Source organism: Pleuronectes platessa, chromosome 3 (genome assembly GCF_947347685.1).
Source record: "Pleuronectes platessa chromosome 3, fPlePla1.1, whole genome shotgun sequence".
In the NCBI taxonomy this organism is placed as follows: Eukaryota; Metazoa; Chordata; class Actinopteri; order Pleuronectiformes; family Pleuronectidae; genus Pleuronectes; species Pleuronectes platessa.
The window spans coordinates 12,283,733-12,298,741 of NC_070628.1; the positions used below are offsets into that span (position 1 = coordinate 12,283,733).

Below are 15,009 nucleotides of genomic sequence, written 5' to 3' on the forward strand. Positions count from 1 at the left end.
CTCAGAAAGGTGAATACCTGCAGTGGATTAGGTTGGGTGGTCTGTGAACCTCTGTGGTCACCTCTTCCAAAGGCAGATTTCCTCTGAGGCTAATATCTTTGTTTGAAAAGGGAGGATTAATGTTGGCTTAAAGGTTCGGGTCATCACAAATAGATCCGTTCCAACAGCGGTCCATCCACTTCACAGTTAACTGTCCAGTAAAGCGCTTAATGCAGTGGCCCCCAGAATAATATTTACTGCAGCAGTCTGTCTCATGCCGCTGAGCCCTGAAGGCCAAATCACTATCAGTTACATTCAACTCTTTATTGATTATGCATAATCACTGAAGGTATGTCTTTCCCCTTGACTGTGCTCATGTCCAAAGTAAGGTCACTGCTGTAAATCCAAAGTAAGAAAAGCTAATGAAGTGATGAAGGTAAAGTGAGCCGCTCAACTTAATGTAGCGACTGTGTGTGGACACAGATACACTATATTGATGAAAATGGATTTTAATTTATTTGTTTGCATTTACAGCTGGAAGGATTAAGTTTGTTATCTTTTGTGAGTATAAATGTATTTACTAATGAAGGTATTAAGAAAAACAAGTAAGAGAGAAGGCAAGTAACAGACTGCACATTGAAAAATACCATATCCAGAGATAAGGCAATTAGAAATAAAAATTATTACATTATTTTGACAGTAGAACAGTGATGGAGAACAATGTAATTTTTTGCTGGCATGTACAGATTATCACTGCAGTGGCAATACAAAAAAGGAACTATGGGAACTTTGGATATTCATCTCGCGTTGGAATTAACAATCACTTATTAGTGTGGGCAGCACTGTGACCTCAGGATGCTGCATCAACAGGGAGAGAGGCAGATACACGGAGGTTATGGTGATTATGCATCTGAATAGTGGTAAATAGGAGAAATATTGATGACAAGATTATTTTCATAAAAAATGTATATAGTCTTTTAGATTAGTATTCAGTTCCTTTCCCCCTGCATATTGTGTTTACATTAAATCACATAGAAGCTGAGTGAATAATGATATGGGAAGTTTACCCACTTACTTCCCTGTATACTGTACCTCAAAAGATATAAATGATTAAATGCAGTACTTGTGACCAGTCCTCACCTACCATCAGTCTTGTATAGTTGGTTAATGTTGAATTACACTGGTGAGGATCATATGATCACCTTCAATCATCTGTATGCATGCATTTGTGTTGGTCAGGGGACTTTATACTCTCCTCCCTAAGCAATGAGAGCGCATGGCGATGATCAAATGGGAAGTGATGAAACGTTCTCTGCACATGTTGAGAAGAATGGACTTTAATGTTTTAGGCTTTTTCATGTCATAGTTTCTGTTTAAAACAATCTGTCACCCTGATGGATTGGGCTTCGCAATAACACTATATTTTTAAACACTCGCAGTTTGCAGACATAAAAAATATCATCATCTACTAAATCCTTTATTCAAAGTTGTATTAAAGGTCTAATATTTTATTTATGACAATGCGGTGGCAAGTAATTCAGATACAGTTTTAGAGGACAATCTCTCATTCGTCTGTTGAAAAACAATAACCTCTCTTTCATCGGCAGATTGACTTGAAATTGCATGGATAGTTCCCTGCTGAATGAGACAATACTTTAAATAATGGGACGTAAATGAGCTTCAAATATTTTAATATGTATATAAATACATAGCTTTACAGAACTGTGTCTATTTTTCCTTTTATCCTTAGATTAATTTATACTACCACACAGAAGCACCTGTCCGAAGGGACACTTATAGAGTAGGAAGTTATTTCTGATGGGTGGGGATTAGGTACTTCTCATTATAGTTAGTCTTGGGAATTAATTAGTACAATCCTTCGTTAATAGACCAGTGATACAACAAAACACACAATTTCACCTCTCAAACGCAGATGAATAACGAACACTATTTAATTGTCTCTATGCTCTTTTCTGATTCTACCAATTTGCCTCTACAATTACAGTGAGCTGAACCTCTCCAGCCTCTATGTGGAGTTCAGTTCAACAGCAATAGAAAGATTGTCATAGGTCACATATTATGGCCATTATGGGTGTAGTACAAGAGTGGGCAGCTGCATTTCTAATAGATTGTATAGAACATTTTTGAGAAAATTCATCTGACAAGAGCAAGATCCTAGCATCAAATTTCACGGAACCATTTCATGTCATTAAGCCAATGAGATACCCAGCCTAATAATGACTGGTTTCCTGTCGCTGGTCAAGATGGTGCAATGAGTCTGATATGATTAGGAGAACCCTCGGGGTAAATGCCATTCTTTACCTAGGTGAGCGGAGAAGAGCGGTTGAGAAATTGAGAGACTTAAACACCGTGGAGCCGAACGGAACAACAATCAAATGGAGATAAAGCAGAAATAAAGAAGGGGTTACTTTCCACTGTGATACTGTTGATCATGTCCACACTCCAGACTAATGGCTCCAGACAGCTCCTCCCTGACACCAGGGGAGACGACTGAAGTGACATTGATCAGGGTGTTAATTAGTCCAATATATATTAGAGGTTTGTGATGGTGGCACTAATGATGGCTGTCTCTTGGATGGCATGAGTAATAATAAGGATAGAAATGACAATGATACTGCAGAGTATACAAGGATTGCCTTGAGTGTATTACCTGTCTTGCTAGTAAGGGCCGGTGAAAACAACCTTCTCACCCTGACAGAAGGGTAACAGCCGAGCACAAGCTCTCGGGAGGTGGAGCGTAGGATGCTAGTGCTTGAGTTCTTCATTTGCCAATAGGTATTACAATATTTACATATCCATTGTGGTGTGGGAAGAGTAACTATGAATAATGTTAGAGTGTAGGTTAGATCAATATTTCTACTTTAGGTTTACATGCTCTCGTGTTCTGGAAACACATCCCCATCCTCATTCTGTCCATTGCTGCAGCTCCTCTTTCCAGCCTCTGTCTGTAATGCTTGTTTTTAGCTCTCGTCTCTTCAATGTTTTCTACCCGATTCCATGGTTATTAAATACAAAAGTCATAATGGTGACACTGATTCTAGAAGCTTATCTAATAAGTTTGCACAAAAGACTAAAAGAAATGGATGAGAACTCTGTTCATGGCCAACCACACAGATTGCACATTTCAATAAATGATAAATGATAACCACAGTTTTAAAATCACAGCTGGAGATCTCTAATAGGACATTACTGCCAAAGCACCTCATCATCTCATGAAGCCCACATTCATATGCATGTGCCACGCTTCCAGTTACAGTAGGGTGAACCTACTTAACACTTCAGAGCATCTTATGAAAGAGCAGGGTCAGCAGCATGTCTATTCCAATAGATCTTCATTGACTTATGACCCGTGCACCAACAAGTATTTCCAGGCGTTACCTCTGACAGAATTAAAACGGTTGCTGTGTTAGAAACGTGCTTCACCTACTAAGAGGCTTCTTGGGGCTTGAAAAGAGAAGGAAACCCATTTTCTCCATATCCTATCACGACACTGATGACATGACACCAGCCCAAGTTAAAGCTAACCATCATGCAATAGGCGACCCAGAGGTGAGAGGTAAGCAAGGGAAGGTTCCTTAGTGTTAGCATTAGCCTGATATCCCGCCCCCCCCATTGACACTGGAATATTCTTGTGGTTTTAAAACTCCACCCACCAGTCAGGTGGTAGGAAACATGGCCACAATCTCTGCTTCTTAAATAAGATGTTGAATTAGAATCAGAAATATAATTCTAGAATAGAGAAAAACATTTGTCCTATTAGCCAGTAAAAACTCATCACTTCATCATATTAACAGTTGCGTTACATTTTTGACATATTTAGCCCAATCATTTTTTAGTTATGGACATATATTCCTTTTGTGAGGTCACCTTCGCCAGTTCATATCCCTCATTGAGTTCGAGTGGACCTACCTCAGTGTCAAATTAGAGAAGACACATGCCCTCAAGGTTTTCCAGAGAAATCACATTTGCGAGAATAAGACTGACTGATGGGCAGATGAGAGGATGGACAAATTTAACACATAATGCCTCAGGCCACGGCTGTCATCAGTGTGGAGGCATTCGAAACACAAACGAGCCGCGGCAGATAAAACCTGAAGAATGAACTGCATTAGTAATAACGCTGTAAATATCTCTAAACAAGGAAATCCATGCTGTCATGCGTCAAGTAGGACGTGTATGAATAAACATCTATTGACTATGTTTTTGAAGAACATTCTCTCAGTTTAGTTCTATGTGGTCTTTGCTGCTACTGAAGCACAAATGGAGATGAATACAGCACCAGGTAAAGCTAAGGAAATATGCAAGTGACACCATGGCATGATCATACAATGTAATATTTTTTTGGTGGTTTTAATCAAATTATCCGACTGTGCTGAATTTTATTAAAGACAAATCACTTTCTTTTCCCTTTTTATATTGATGAAACGATTCAGTGTACGACTGCGCACCAGTAGCTGCCAACACACTGCAAACACACAAGCTTGTGATAAGCTGTTGCACGGCCAATGAGCTATTTTCAGCTTAGACCTGAGCTCACACTCTATCTCCTTAGCATATAAACAACTGCTGTGTAACTCACTGTTGGCACATATGCTTTACATATAAATAACCCAAATTCTGTAAAGGGCAAAAACAATGCAACATCTCCCCTGTTTCTCGCTTCACGAGAAGAGTAGTAGGCCTCTGTCCAAAGCGTCCTTGGGCTGAACAAAGTTTCAATATTGTTGAATGCAAAGGACAAATTTTGAGTGCAGCATCAGTCACCTCCTCCCTCATCAGCAAACAGCTGGGGCGGACCGAAAGGGCACACAAATCACTCACTCTCTCGGCGGATGTCAAAGGAAGCAGCAGTGGTGTTTTTAAGCGTCAGTATGTTAAGAGAGGTCCACATAAAGGCTTCTAAAGGCTCCTTTGACTGAGCCATGGGAACAAAAAGCAACCACCACCAAAGGGCAGAGGAATTCATCACAGGACTTTCCCTCCCACTATCACATTTGGATTCAGATTGCATTTAATGGTCATTTTTATGTCGGAACATAAAAACAAAAATAATATTTTGCTTGAGCAGCACAAAGCTAAAGTAAAGAGACACGAGTGCAACACATTTATAGACAGTAATTGTGAGGGAATAACTAAGAAGCAAACTCCATCCAAGACCTCATGGAAACTAGTCAGGGTCCATGTATAAACTTTAACAGAAGCATACTTAGAACCTATTTCCTGGATGAGTAAGGACTTGATCTTACCCAGACAACATCCACTGTGTACATGCATCATGGATACTCTGCATAACATCTGCAATAAGTGACATAAAACCCTGCCCCCCTGAGTAGCCAAACAGTGAGAGTGGGAAAGAACTGTCTTTAGTCACTGTGGTATATACTGTATATTCACACCATGAATCCTAGTAACAGTCCAGGCACTGTATGATTCCCCAGTATCTGTCCAAGGCACCCAAAGTACCACAGTCCAAAAAACACATGTAAACTGAATGGGCAAATCTGCAGGACTCTGTATGCTGTGGAAGGCTGCTGTCCTATTTGCACACTGAGGGCAGAGTGCCTCCAGCATGTAGCAGCAACACGTGCTGTGACTCTTGCTCTCAGATTCTATCGCCCATTTTCTCAATTTTTTTTGGCAACAGTTTTTTGTTCAGTGGGAGTCAAACTCATCTACTTGCAGCAAAACCTTCCAGAAGAATTCACAATTTAAAATGGATCCGTGCATGAGCAGATGCCCTCAGTCCCTATGGCCTCAAGCAGTTAAACAATGCTACCCACTCCTTTATATATATAAGCTGTAGGGACATATAGCATATAGCATAGCAAACAAAAGTTGTATCTGTAGTTGCTACAGCCAAAACAATGTAATTTGGCTATTTGCATCATATAATGTGACTGAGAATTTATTTATATCTTTATTTTCTGGTTGCAAGAGGTAAACTAGTCAGTTGAAGCAAGTGGTTGAGCTTTGCTCTCCTGATTGCTCATCAAGAAAGTTGTTTCCAAAAATAAACAAGAGTCAATGATAGTTTCAAGTTGTGGTTTTGCAATGTGATTTCCACCACACATGTCTGCACATGCAGTTACCAAGAGGAAATAGTTAAGAAGCAAGATGGACCTTGATTCTGCTCAGTTGCACATTGTAAGTACCTGAATAATATTTCACCACAGTCTAGGAGATTAACTATGAAGGTCATTTAACCATGGAAAGAAATAAAGACGATTTGACATCTGGACAGAATCTGAAGGGACTTGTGTGTGTGCGTGTGAGTGTGTGTGCGTGTGAGTGTGTGCATGTGTCTACATGAACACAGTTTTAAAGTCGATTACATATCTGCTATAAAACATTTTCCAGGATAACGATTGCATATATCTCGGGGAGTGTTATTTATGTAACTGTATTTTCTGAATTTAGTTAGTATCAATCATTGAGAGCAACTCCTCTGTGTGTTTGTTGAAATTTGAATGTATGAGAATGGAGATATGTGGGCATATGCGAGTGCCCCAGTGAATAATTCATGACTGACCTCCACCAGCTTGTTGGCATGTTCACGGAACACCTGGGCGTACTCCTTGACCTCCTTCTCATTTCCACTCTTGGCCGCTTCGATGAGCACCAAGAGAGGGACATTGGTCTCCAGGAAGGAGTCGGAGATGTGGTCCATCACGGCCTTCCTCAGCTGGATTACAGAGGGAGAGAGAGAGAGACAGAGATGAGGAAGAGGTCATATTATTAATAATACTGCAGCTTACCTCAATGCATTACATTTTCCAATGATTATATATCACTTAGCTTTGTAATGAATAGGATGTAGTAACGTACCAGGTTGAAAGAACAGAGAAAAAGAGAGAGACAAACGAGGGGGAGAGTGGAAAGAGGAGGAGAACTCTCAGCGGGCAGGAGTGCAAATTGCTTGCATGGTCTCATTTTTCCCATAAGGCCTTTTTACTGGGGGAGACCTCACAACTTATATCTTTGTTTATGGACTTGTTTTGTACCAAACTGGCTGGGGACTGGTTGTTTAATAAAACAGTAAATCGACCCTGACCCCTGCTAGTCACTGGGACGCTTGATGGGATGCCAGAGGAAACAGTAAGGAAGCCACAACAGACAGGTGCTTTATCTCAGACAAAGTGGGAGTGAGAGCAGTGCTAAGAGACAATAATGAACTTTTGGGGGGGTTGTCTCCCACACATCTAGAGGCAGCTTTTCCTCATGAGATCCCCCTCAATCATTTCAACATACATTAGTGTTAACAGAATTAATTCAGCTTCAATACACTGTTCTCATGTATCATATCATTTATGTGTGAGTGTGATTATTGTACCAGCAATACAATAATTGCAGCAGAGGTGACAACATAATTAGCATTAATAGTAACAGCAGTGATACCATTTAATATCATCTTTTTAAAATGCCTTTAGCTTTTCTATAGAAATGGAAACCGTACCACCCAAAGGTAGTGTAAACGTAGGGCTTAAAATGTCCTCTGACTGGTTAGTTATCACTTCTGTACACACAAAAATGATGGCATTAAAGTGAAAAGTGTCCAATTAACAACAATGGATGACAGCAATTTGTTTGACTCCTCAAATCCCCTTTTATAATTAGACATAAAGCAAACACTGTCGCCCAATTGGTGAATTAAAAACACTGAAGCGACAGGGACAAGTGCAGAGAAGACTAATGGCTCTGAATGACTCGGGGAAATTCATTTAACCAACAAAAAGATCATATGTAAGTGTGTCAGTCGCACTTAAACAACCTGCAGCAATTACAAGCTTAATTGCTGGTCCAGCGAGTGAAGGAGAAAAAATGGAGAATTATGGTTTCCTAGGGGAAGATAATTCATCACTATTGCAGTGTAGTGGACATGACAGGTCTGCAAATGCTGTAAACAACCTGGAGCCTACACTCTGTAAGCGCTTCTTTATCCAGAACTCTAGAATCCTGGCTCACTGATTTGAAAAGATGGGACTTGTCAATATGACATTGTTTTTCCCTTTTGTTCTCTCAAAGAACAGACTTGCATCATTGCGGGTGTAACCTTGCTCTTCCCTCACCTGGTGGCAAGGGTAGGGAATCTGGACAGATAAGGATCCTACGTAGCCGGAGCTGTCTTCACACCATGATATTGCTGTTGCAGCACAGGAGATAGGTGTGGCAGAGCCCACTATCAATCTGGGACAGGTGCAAAAAACAGTTTCCACAGTTTCTCTCACTGTTGGGAATAGTGGGTACAATGTTGGGCTTTTGTTGAGTCTCATCAAGTTGTACGCCAGTTGTGATGACATCATTAGATTTAATTAAGTGCCGCGGTAAGTCACTTAAAGTATTTTCTCATATTGCTCCACATGCTCAGAATAGGGTTGCATCAACTTCTTATCTCATTGAAAAAGTGTCAGACGTCTCCTGCGTCCAAAATGACAAGGATACGTTGAAATGACTGACACGAGTCATGTGTTAAGCAAAAGTATAAAAATAAATGTATTTTTATCTGCTTACTACTCTCTATCATTTCTGTTCTGAGGTGCATCACTCTTGCATCAAAGTCAGATGAGTCATAAAACGATCCTCCTGTGGTTTAATGTATTTTGATCTCCGTTAAAATAGTTTTCACTGAGCTATATCGTTCATTGGAATGTTGTTACATAAACTTGCTTTTGACGTAGTGCATTATCTCCTTGTTATACAGAGATAATAAAGGCTGAACGAGACCCTTTTGGATTTGACTGTGGAGGTCTTTTGTATTTTTTTCATCTGTGTGTCAGGGAAAGATTCCTGTGGTTGTCGCTGCTACTGGGGAGTAATCACAAGTTGATTTAACATGCAGACACATATGGATAGGATGTGTGTAAGAGGTCTGGGTCTCTGGATACTCATGAATGCCCGACAGTGAAACTGATTCTGATGGTGGGTTCGAGTGCAGAAATGATACAGACGAGTGATTTCCCAAGTCGCAGTCTCTCCTGCACCATCAGCATTCTAATGCCCACACACCACTCCCACAGAAATCCATCTTCAATCTTTCAGATCTCACCTCCCTCCATGCTCCATCTCCACCGTCTCTCCTCTCACACTCCCCATGCATTTCACTAACACTTAAAGGAAATTAGACCTGGAATTCCAGTAGATAGCGAACGCTCTTCTCATTATATGTTAGTGGGGCAGCTATTTGTCTCCCTAGCCGCGCGGTGCCACAGTGGCTCGAGCTCTGAATGCAATGGTTTTTGTTTTACATATTAATAAGTACGACTTTGGGAGAAATGTTTCAGGAGTTGGAATTGTTTTCTGAGTTTCTCTTGTGGCTATGCACTTTTAATGTTTTTCCCAGAATGCTTTTAGTATGCTGGCTGGCAACATGGAGGGTGATGAGACATGATGTTACAAATGAAACACAGCAGTGAGCCAAGACTGCCGTCATGACAGATACCGGATAGAAAGGTAGATAGAAAGAGAGGAAGAATGCAATGTATGGCCCAGAGCACGTTAAAACCATTGACTATATATAAAGACGGGCAGTACTTCTCTACTTCCTCACATCATTTAGAAATTAAGCCAAAATATCCCAAATATTGAAGCTGCCATCGGTTTTCTTCTGGTCATTTAGAGGCAGTGAGTTCCCACCGATTGCAAGTCCCTCTCCGCTGTCGATCATGATGTTTCAAATTGTTTTTTAACATCGAATAACTAATTGAAAGCAAACTTACCATAATAATAAACAAAGATTTACCACAAATGAACCAGTTAGAGGTAGATGGAGATCAACATTTACCCATGTGATTTTTTTTAAGCTTTACAAATACTGTCGTGCACAAATGATGCTCTGGCCTTGGCAGCACTCAGGGACATTTTGGTTTAAATATTTATATATTAATGGATTTTCTAGGAGTACTTTTCACATCCTCATCTTTATATGCTCTTGCCTTCCAAAGTGTAGAAAAATCAAAAATTAACCAAAAAGTAAATCCGACCTGATACTTAAATGGCTCACAAGAAGCTCACTGGGATAATTAAGAGGATGCATATGCTTAACAAACCTTGACAGATAAATATATGTGTGTTTAACTGATAAGTGGGGAGGGCTGTGTGATTCCAAAAGACGGGATTCACATTAATTCAACCCATTTGCTTTTTAAAATAGGGAAAAGTATGTATTTTGTCAGAGTGCAGACCTGATGTGTCACAAAAACAGATGCACAAGAGAAAGTCTGGCAAAACACCCACTATGATCAGTGCATGACTCGAAATCAAAGAAATGCATGTTTTTTCAAAGGACTGCAAAATATAGACAGCATTATCGTTTGTTCTGTACACATTCAGAGTCAAACCCTGTCGACTTGACGCTGCGCCCGAACCTCCGAATGTTTATAGATGCACTTCGGCTTGTGTTATGTTTAACTTGTGATGCAGAACACATAGCGGGGGGTTCCTTGGGGTCAGCACAGCAAAGTTTCTTATTAAAATGTCAAGAGCAATCACGGCATAAACGGCTGGAGTCACGGCTGAGGGGAAACAGCCTGGGCAAATCAAGAATTAAGTAACAGCTCTCATATATGATATCTAACAGGGAGCATGGGAAGATGATTAGTGAGGGGAGAGTGGAGAAATGAAAGGCGGGAAAGAGGGACTGACTGATCGTCGACAGTCTGGGGACGAGCACATTACATATCTCATCCTGGAGCCTTCATTTAATGTGTCCTGCCAAATCAAAATTCATAGGATTCCAGTTTTAGAAACAAGGAAATGTGCATAAATGTTTTTTCACTGAATACAAAGAAGGACAATCGCAGATACTGGACATGACACGATGACTGCAGACTTTTTTTTTAATACATATATAAATACAAACCTATAATGATGAGATTGTGTTTCAAAAACATGTAAATGAAGCAAATGTCAAAATTAAATGTATTGACCGCAATGACCTAGAGTAGAACACAGTATTACATGTCGTTCATTGTAAAAGCTACTCAATAGCACTAAAAGAGATACCTGTTGTCATGTGTGGTGACAAAATCTGAAAAAACAAATGTGTGAGTGCATGTGTGTGTCGGTGTGTGTGTGTGGCAGACAGAGCCCTACTTCAGGGCACTAGCCAGGGATTATAAAACGGTTTAACAACATTACAGGTAGCAGAGCATTCAGTGGGTAGTGATATATCAGTGAGACAACCTGACAATCTTCTCAACCTGCAGGGCTTCTTCCTTCTTACTGGGCGACTATAAGCCTTTAGCAAAGTCTTTCCCCACCTTTTTCTGCCATGGGACACACAGACACTCAAAAAGAACCTCTGATGTTTCCCTACTCAACATTGACAACCACAGTTTTATACACATGGGTTTTTTATACGTGTAGAACGCACTGTATTTGCAAATGTTGACTGTCTCTGCAAACATGAAATTGTCTAGAACCGAGGACGAGCACAAACTGTATCTTGCCCCATGGGTTTAGAGAAAATACTTACGTTAACATTCTGTCCTGCAAACTGTCCTGTTTTTTTTGTTTCTATAGTGTAGTTCCATACACACAAATTAAGATATTTTTCGGCCACTTAACTTGTAGAATTAAGCCGTGAAAACAAAACTGGCATTCCTTATAAAACTGATGAACAAGCAAGCTGGCATATTTTAAGAACAATATCAACTCTATTTTAGATTTTTTAAGTTTTTTGTCTCACAACTACTAGGAAAATAAATTCTGTCTCTTTTGACTCTGCCGCTAACGTCCTACTTTTGGTACCGTGCAGTTAATACCTGGTGATAGAAAACTGTCTTCTCATGGTATGTGCCTCTCCTGCGGCCAAGTGCATCTGGAATTGATGCTGATAAAAGCAGTCACAATGAACCATAACAGTATAGTTGTTTGTCATAATACTCAAACATTGACCCAAAGATCTGAAGGGAAAGGCAAACTTGTTTAGATTATTATCTGAGGGTTTACATTCATAACACAAGAAGCCATGTGAATTATTCTTAATAATATGTTCATGTTCTGATGAAAAGCTGCTTTAAATTTAATTTATTTTCCAGCGTTTATACATTTTGGTGTTTATTTTTAAGCTACAATTGTTGTCATGCTAATTCCTAAAGCAAAGGTACATGTAATACATGTTTATCCAAGTTTATTGGTTTAGCTATCGACACATGTTGCGCCCCACAAATGTGCCGCTTACTCACTACTGCCTGGGATAACATGGAATTTACAATCATTTGGCAAATTAAATTTTAATGAATAGCCTCGAAAAATTTTGCTTAAAAAAAGATTGAACACACTCGCGGCTTATCTTGGATTTGTTTGTCGAAACAACAGAGTTACAGCTGACAAAATCTGTGGCAGCTGTTCCTCCTTAACATGATAACCCTCAACAATTAAAAACAGCTGTACCAATCACCAAGCTAATGGCAGAGATGGAAATGATTTCAACATCCCAAAGCAGAAAGAGCAGCAGCGAGAGACGGAGGGAAATTTGCGAGGCGGCTGGTGCTATAGGGAATCCTGGAATCAGCCATCAGTCAGAACGAGGCCCAGAGAGATAAGTTGACAGATGCATTCATCACAGGCAGGATGACAGTGGGTAGAACACATGGCTCGCTTCCAACAACTTTGTAGGGCTAGTTACTGAATGAATACTAATTGAAGAGAGGGGAAAGACGTTTTAATTCAACCTAAAACTTCATGTTAATTCTCATATTCGTGCTTTTGAGCATGCTACAGTATTTCTTATTGGGTTTCTTTGAAATAATTGCCCACACCTGTTCACATGTTCTGTTTTCAAATGGTTCAACTCCCTCTCTTTTTACCACTCTTAAAGAATTCTTGTTCTTGGAGGAACTTGACCAGTTGATTACATCCATGGTTTTAAAAACAAACAAAAAATATTGTGTTACTTATCCTTCATCTGCCCTTCCTTTGTGTGTAATTAAAAAAAAGGGCAAGAGACTAAAACCTACTTGTTTGAATGCAGCCACAGTTGCAGTGTAACTTGTTTTCCGTGGATATAGGCTATATCCAAATATTGCTGTATATTTTAGGTGCAAAATTTGCACTTATTCTTTGTTTATATGGAAATGAACAAGCCAGTGCATGTTCTTGTCTGTTAGAGGCCAAATGAGCCTCTACCAGGAGTCCTCGGCGAAACAAACAACTGCTTTGCATATTTTTATTTATAAGAACAGAGCATCATAGTGCTCTAGCATCAAACTACAATCGACTTACAATCGACTTCGAAGAGAGTCACATGATCGCATAGCCATTGAGCTATACATAAAATGTAGCTTCTCTCCAGTGAAATAAGGTCGCATGTACTTAAGCATTAAGCAGGCGGCCCATAATTTACATGCATTACTTGAACTGTGAATGTATTTATGCCGAACACGAATGTGAACTTGATGACCAGCCTGACTCTGATGATAGACTTGAAGATTGGATGATGGAGAGACTCTGAGGAGGTCAAGAGAGCCTAGGCAGAGTGACGTAGGTTTTTTGACCTTCCTTTTAGATTTTTTTTACAGTATGTCTGCACAAATATTATACAAGCCATTGTGTACATCTCATAAGGTAAGTTTATTTTTTTATTTTTAATTATCCAAGGTATAGTCGGAAGACCAAACATGGAATCATTTTTGATTGAGACTTAAATAATGACAGGTTAACAGACGATGTTTGAGAATTAAGGTTGGACTCACATTTGCTTACAACTCATCAATATAAGTTGGATGGAAAATGTAAGGTCGCGTTGGTGATTAAATTAAAAAGCTCCTTGCACTTATGTGATGCAGAAGGCTGCATGGAAGAGTTGGACTCTGTTGCCTCCGTCAGACTGAGAAATGCTGCGGAAATTCTAAGAAAACCAAAAGGGGGTTGGGGGGGCTGGGGGGGGAGACGACATGCTCGACATCTATGCAGTTTGCCCTGGATAACAGACAGCTTAGTATTGTCTTGTATGTACACACAACAGCTTGAAGGGAAGAAACAATGCTGCGTGTGTCTCTGGCGGTGTTGTCAGAGGGCTTGTTCGGTCTCACCTGCTCCCATTTCACAAACGCTGTCTGTCATATTTGCTCGTCTGCTCTAATATGTGATCCGTCCTCTCCACAATAGGGTAAAGAACGAAACGCTCAGACACGCCGTGGTGCTCCTCCCCACAGGAAGATCTTGTGTCTCCACACGCCCGGTGCCGACACGCTAAACCCTAACGTGTTTGCATAATTGTGGTATTACAGCTCTGTGTAATGTGTGCATGTGTGCCGCGGCTTTGCCCTCCCATCTAAATTCAAAGCTCAAACAGACCGCCCATTCTGTCAAGCCAACCTCTGAATCAATAGAACATCCTGTCAGTGTGAAAACCGCCTGCCAGCCTGTCTGACAGCCCCACCAAATGCACCCCCCCCCCCCCCTCCCCCCCATCAGGAATGATACCCCGGTCTTCAGAGGTCAGAGAGGACAAAAAAACCACAACTACTCTGTGCATGGAGCTGCTATGTATTGTCAATTGTTGCCTGAATGAATCTCTATCTGAAAAGAAAACCCTATTGTGCATGACAGGACAGGGTGTTGTGATGACCAAATGGGTTTTCTTATTTTTTTTTGGGGGGGTGGGGGCAAGATGTGAACTCAAATATACTTGTCCACAAAAAACATGTGTAAGACAACTCATTCAGAATGTGAGTTTTAATTAGTGGGAAATTACAGTGCATCTCAGAGCCTTGTTTGAGTGATGGCTTTGCATCAACAGACACTTACGTGTCCCCCTTTTTTTTTTCTAAGTGTGGTGTCAACATTTTGGTCAGACCCCGCGAGATCCAGAGCCAGATAAATCTTGTCTTCAGCCAAGATAAAAAAAATAAAAAAAATCAATACTGCTTTTGAATTCTGACACTGTGTATCGCAGAATGAATCACCTACTTATTCTTCACTATTGGAGGATAGCTTTTGGAATTTGGAAGGTAATTTTACTGCAGCTTCCTGATACAACTCTTCTGAGTTCGACAATCAAAAGCAGAG

At 40.3% G+C, this 15,009-nt stretch overlaps 1 protein-coding gene across 6 annotated transcripts in view; it reads right to left on the minus strand.

Annotated features, from left to right (window-relative positions):
* The window catches only part of ctnna2 (catenin (cadherin-associated protein), alpha 2), a 270,720-nt gene that overhangs the window by 63,414 nt on the left and 192,297 nt on the right, over positions 1-15,009 (minus strand). For all 6 annotated transcript variants that reach the window (XM_053419592.1, XM_053419591.1, XM_053419593.1 and 3 more), the window contains one exon: positions 6,530-6,682. In XM_053419592.1, coding sequence (XP_053275567.1) covers positions 6,530-6,682 — 153 coding nt within the window. The remainder of the gene's footprint in view (positions 1-6,529; positions 6,683-15,009) is intronic.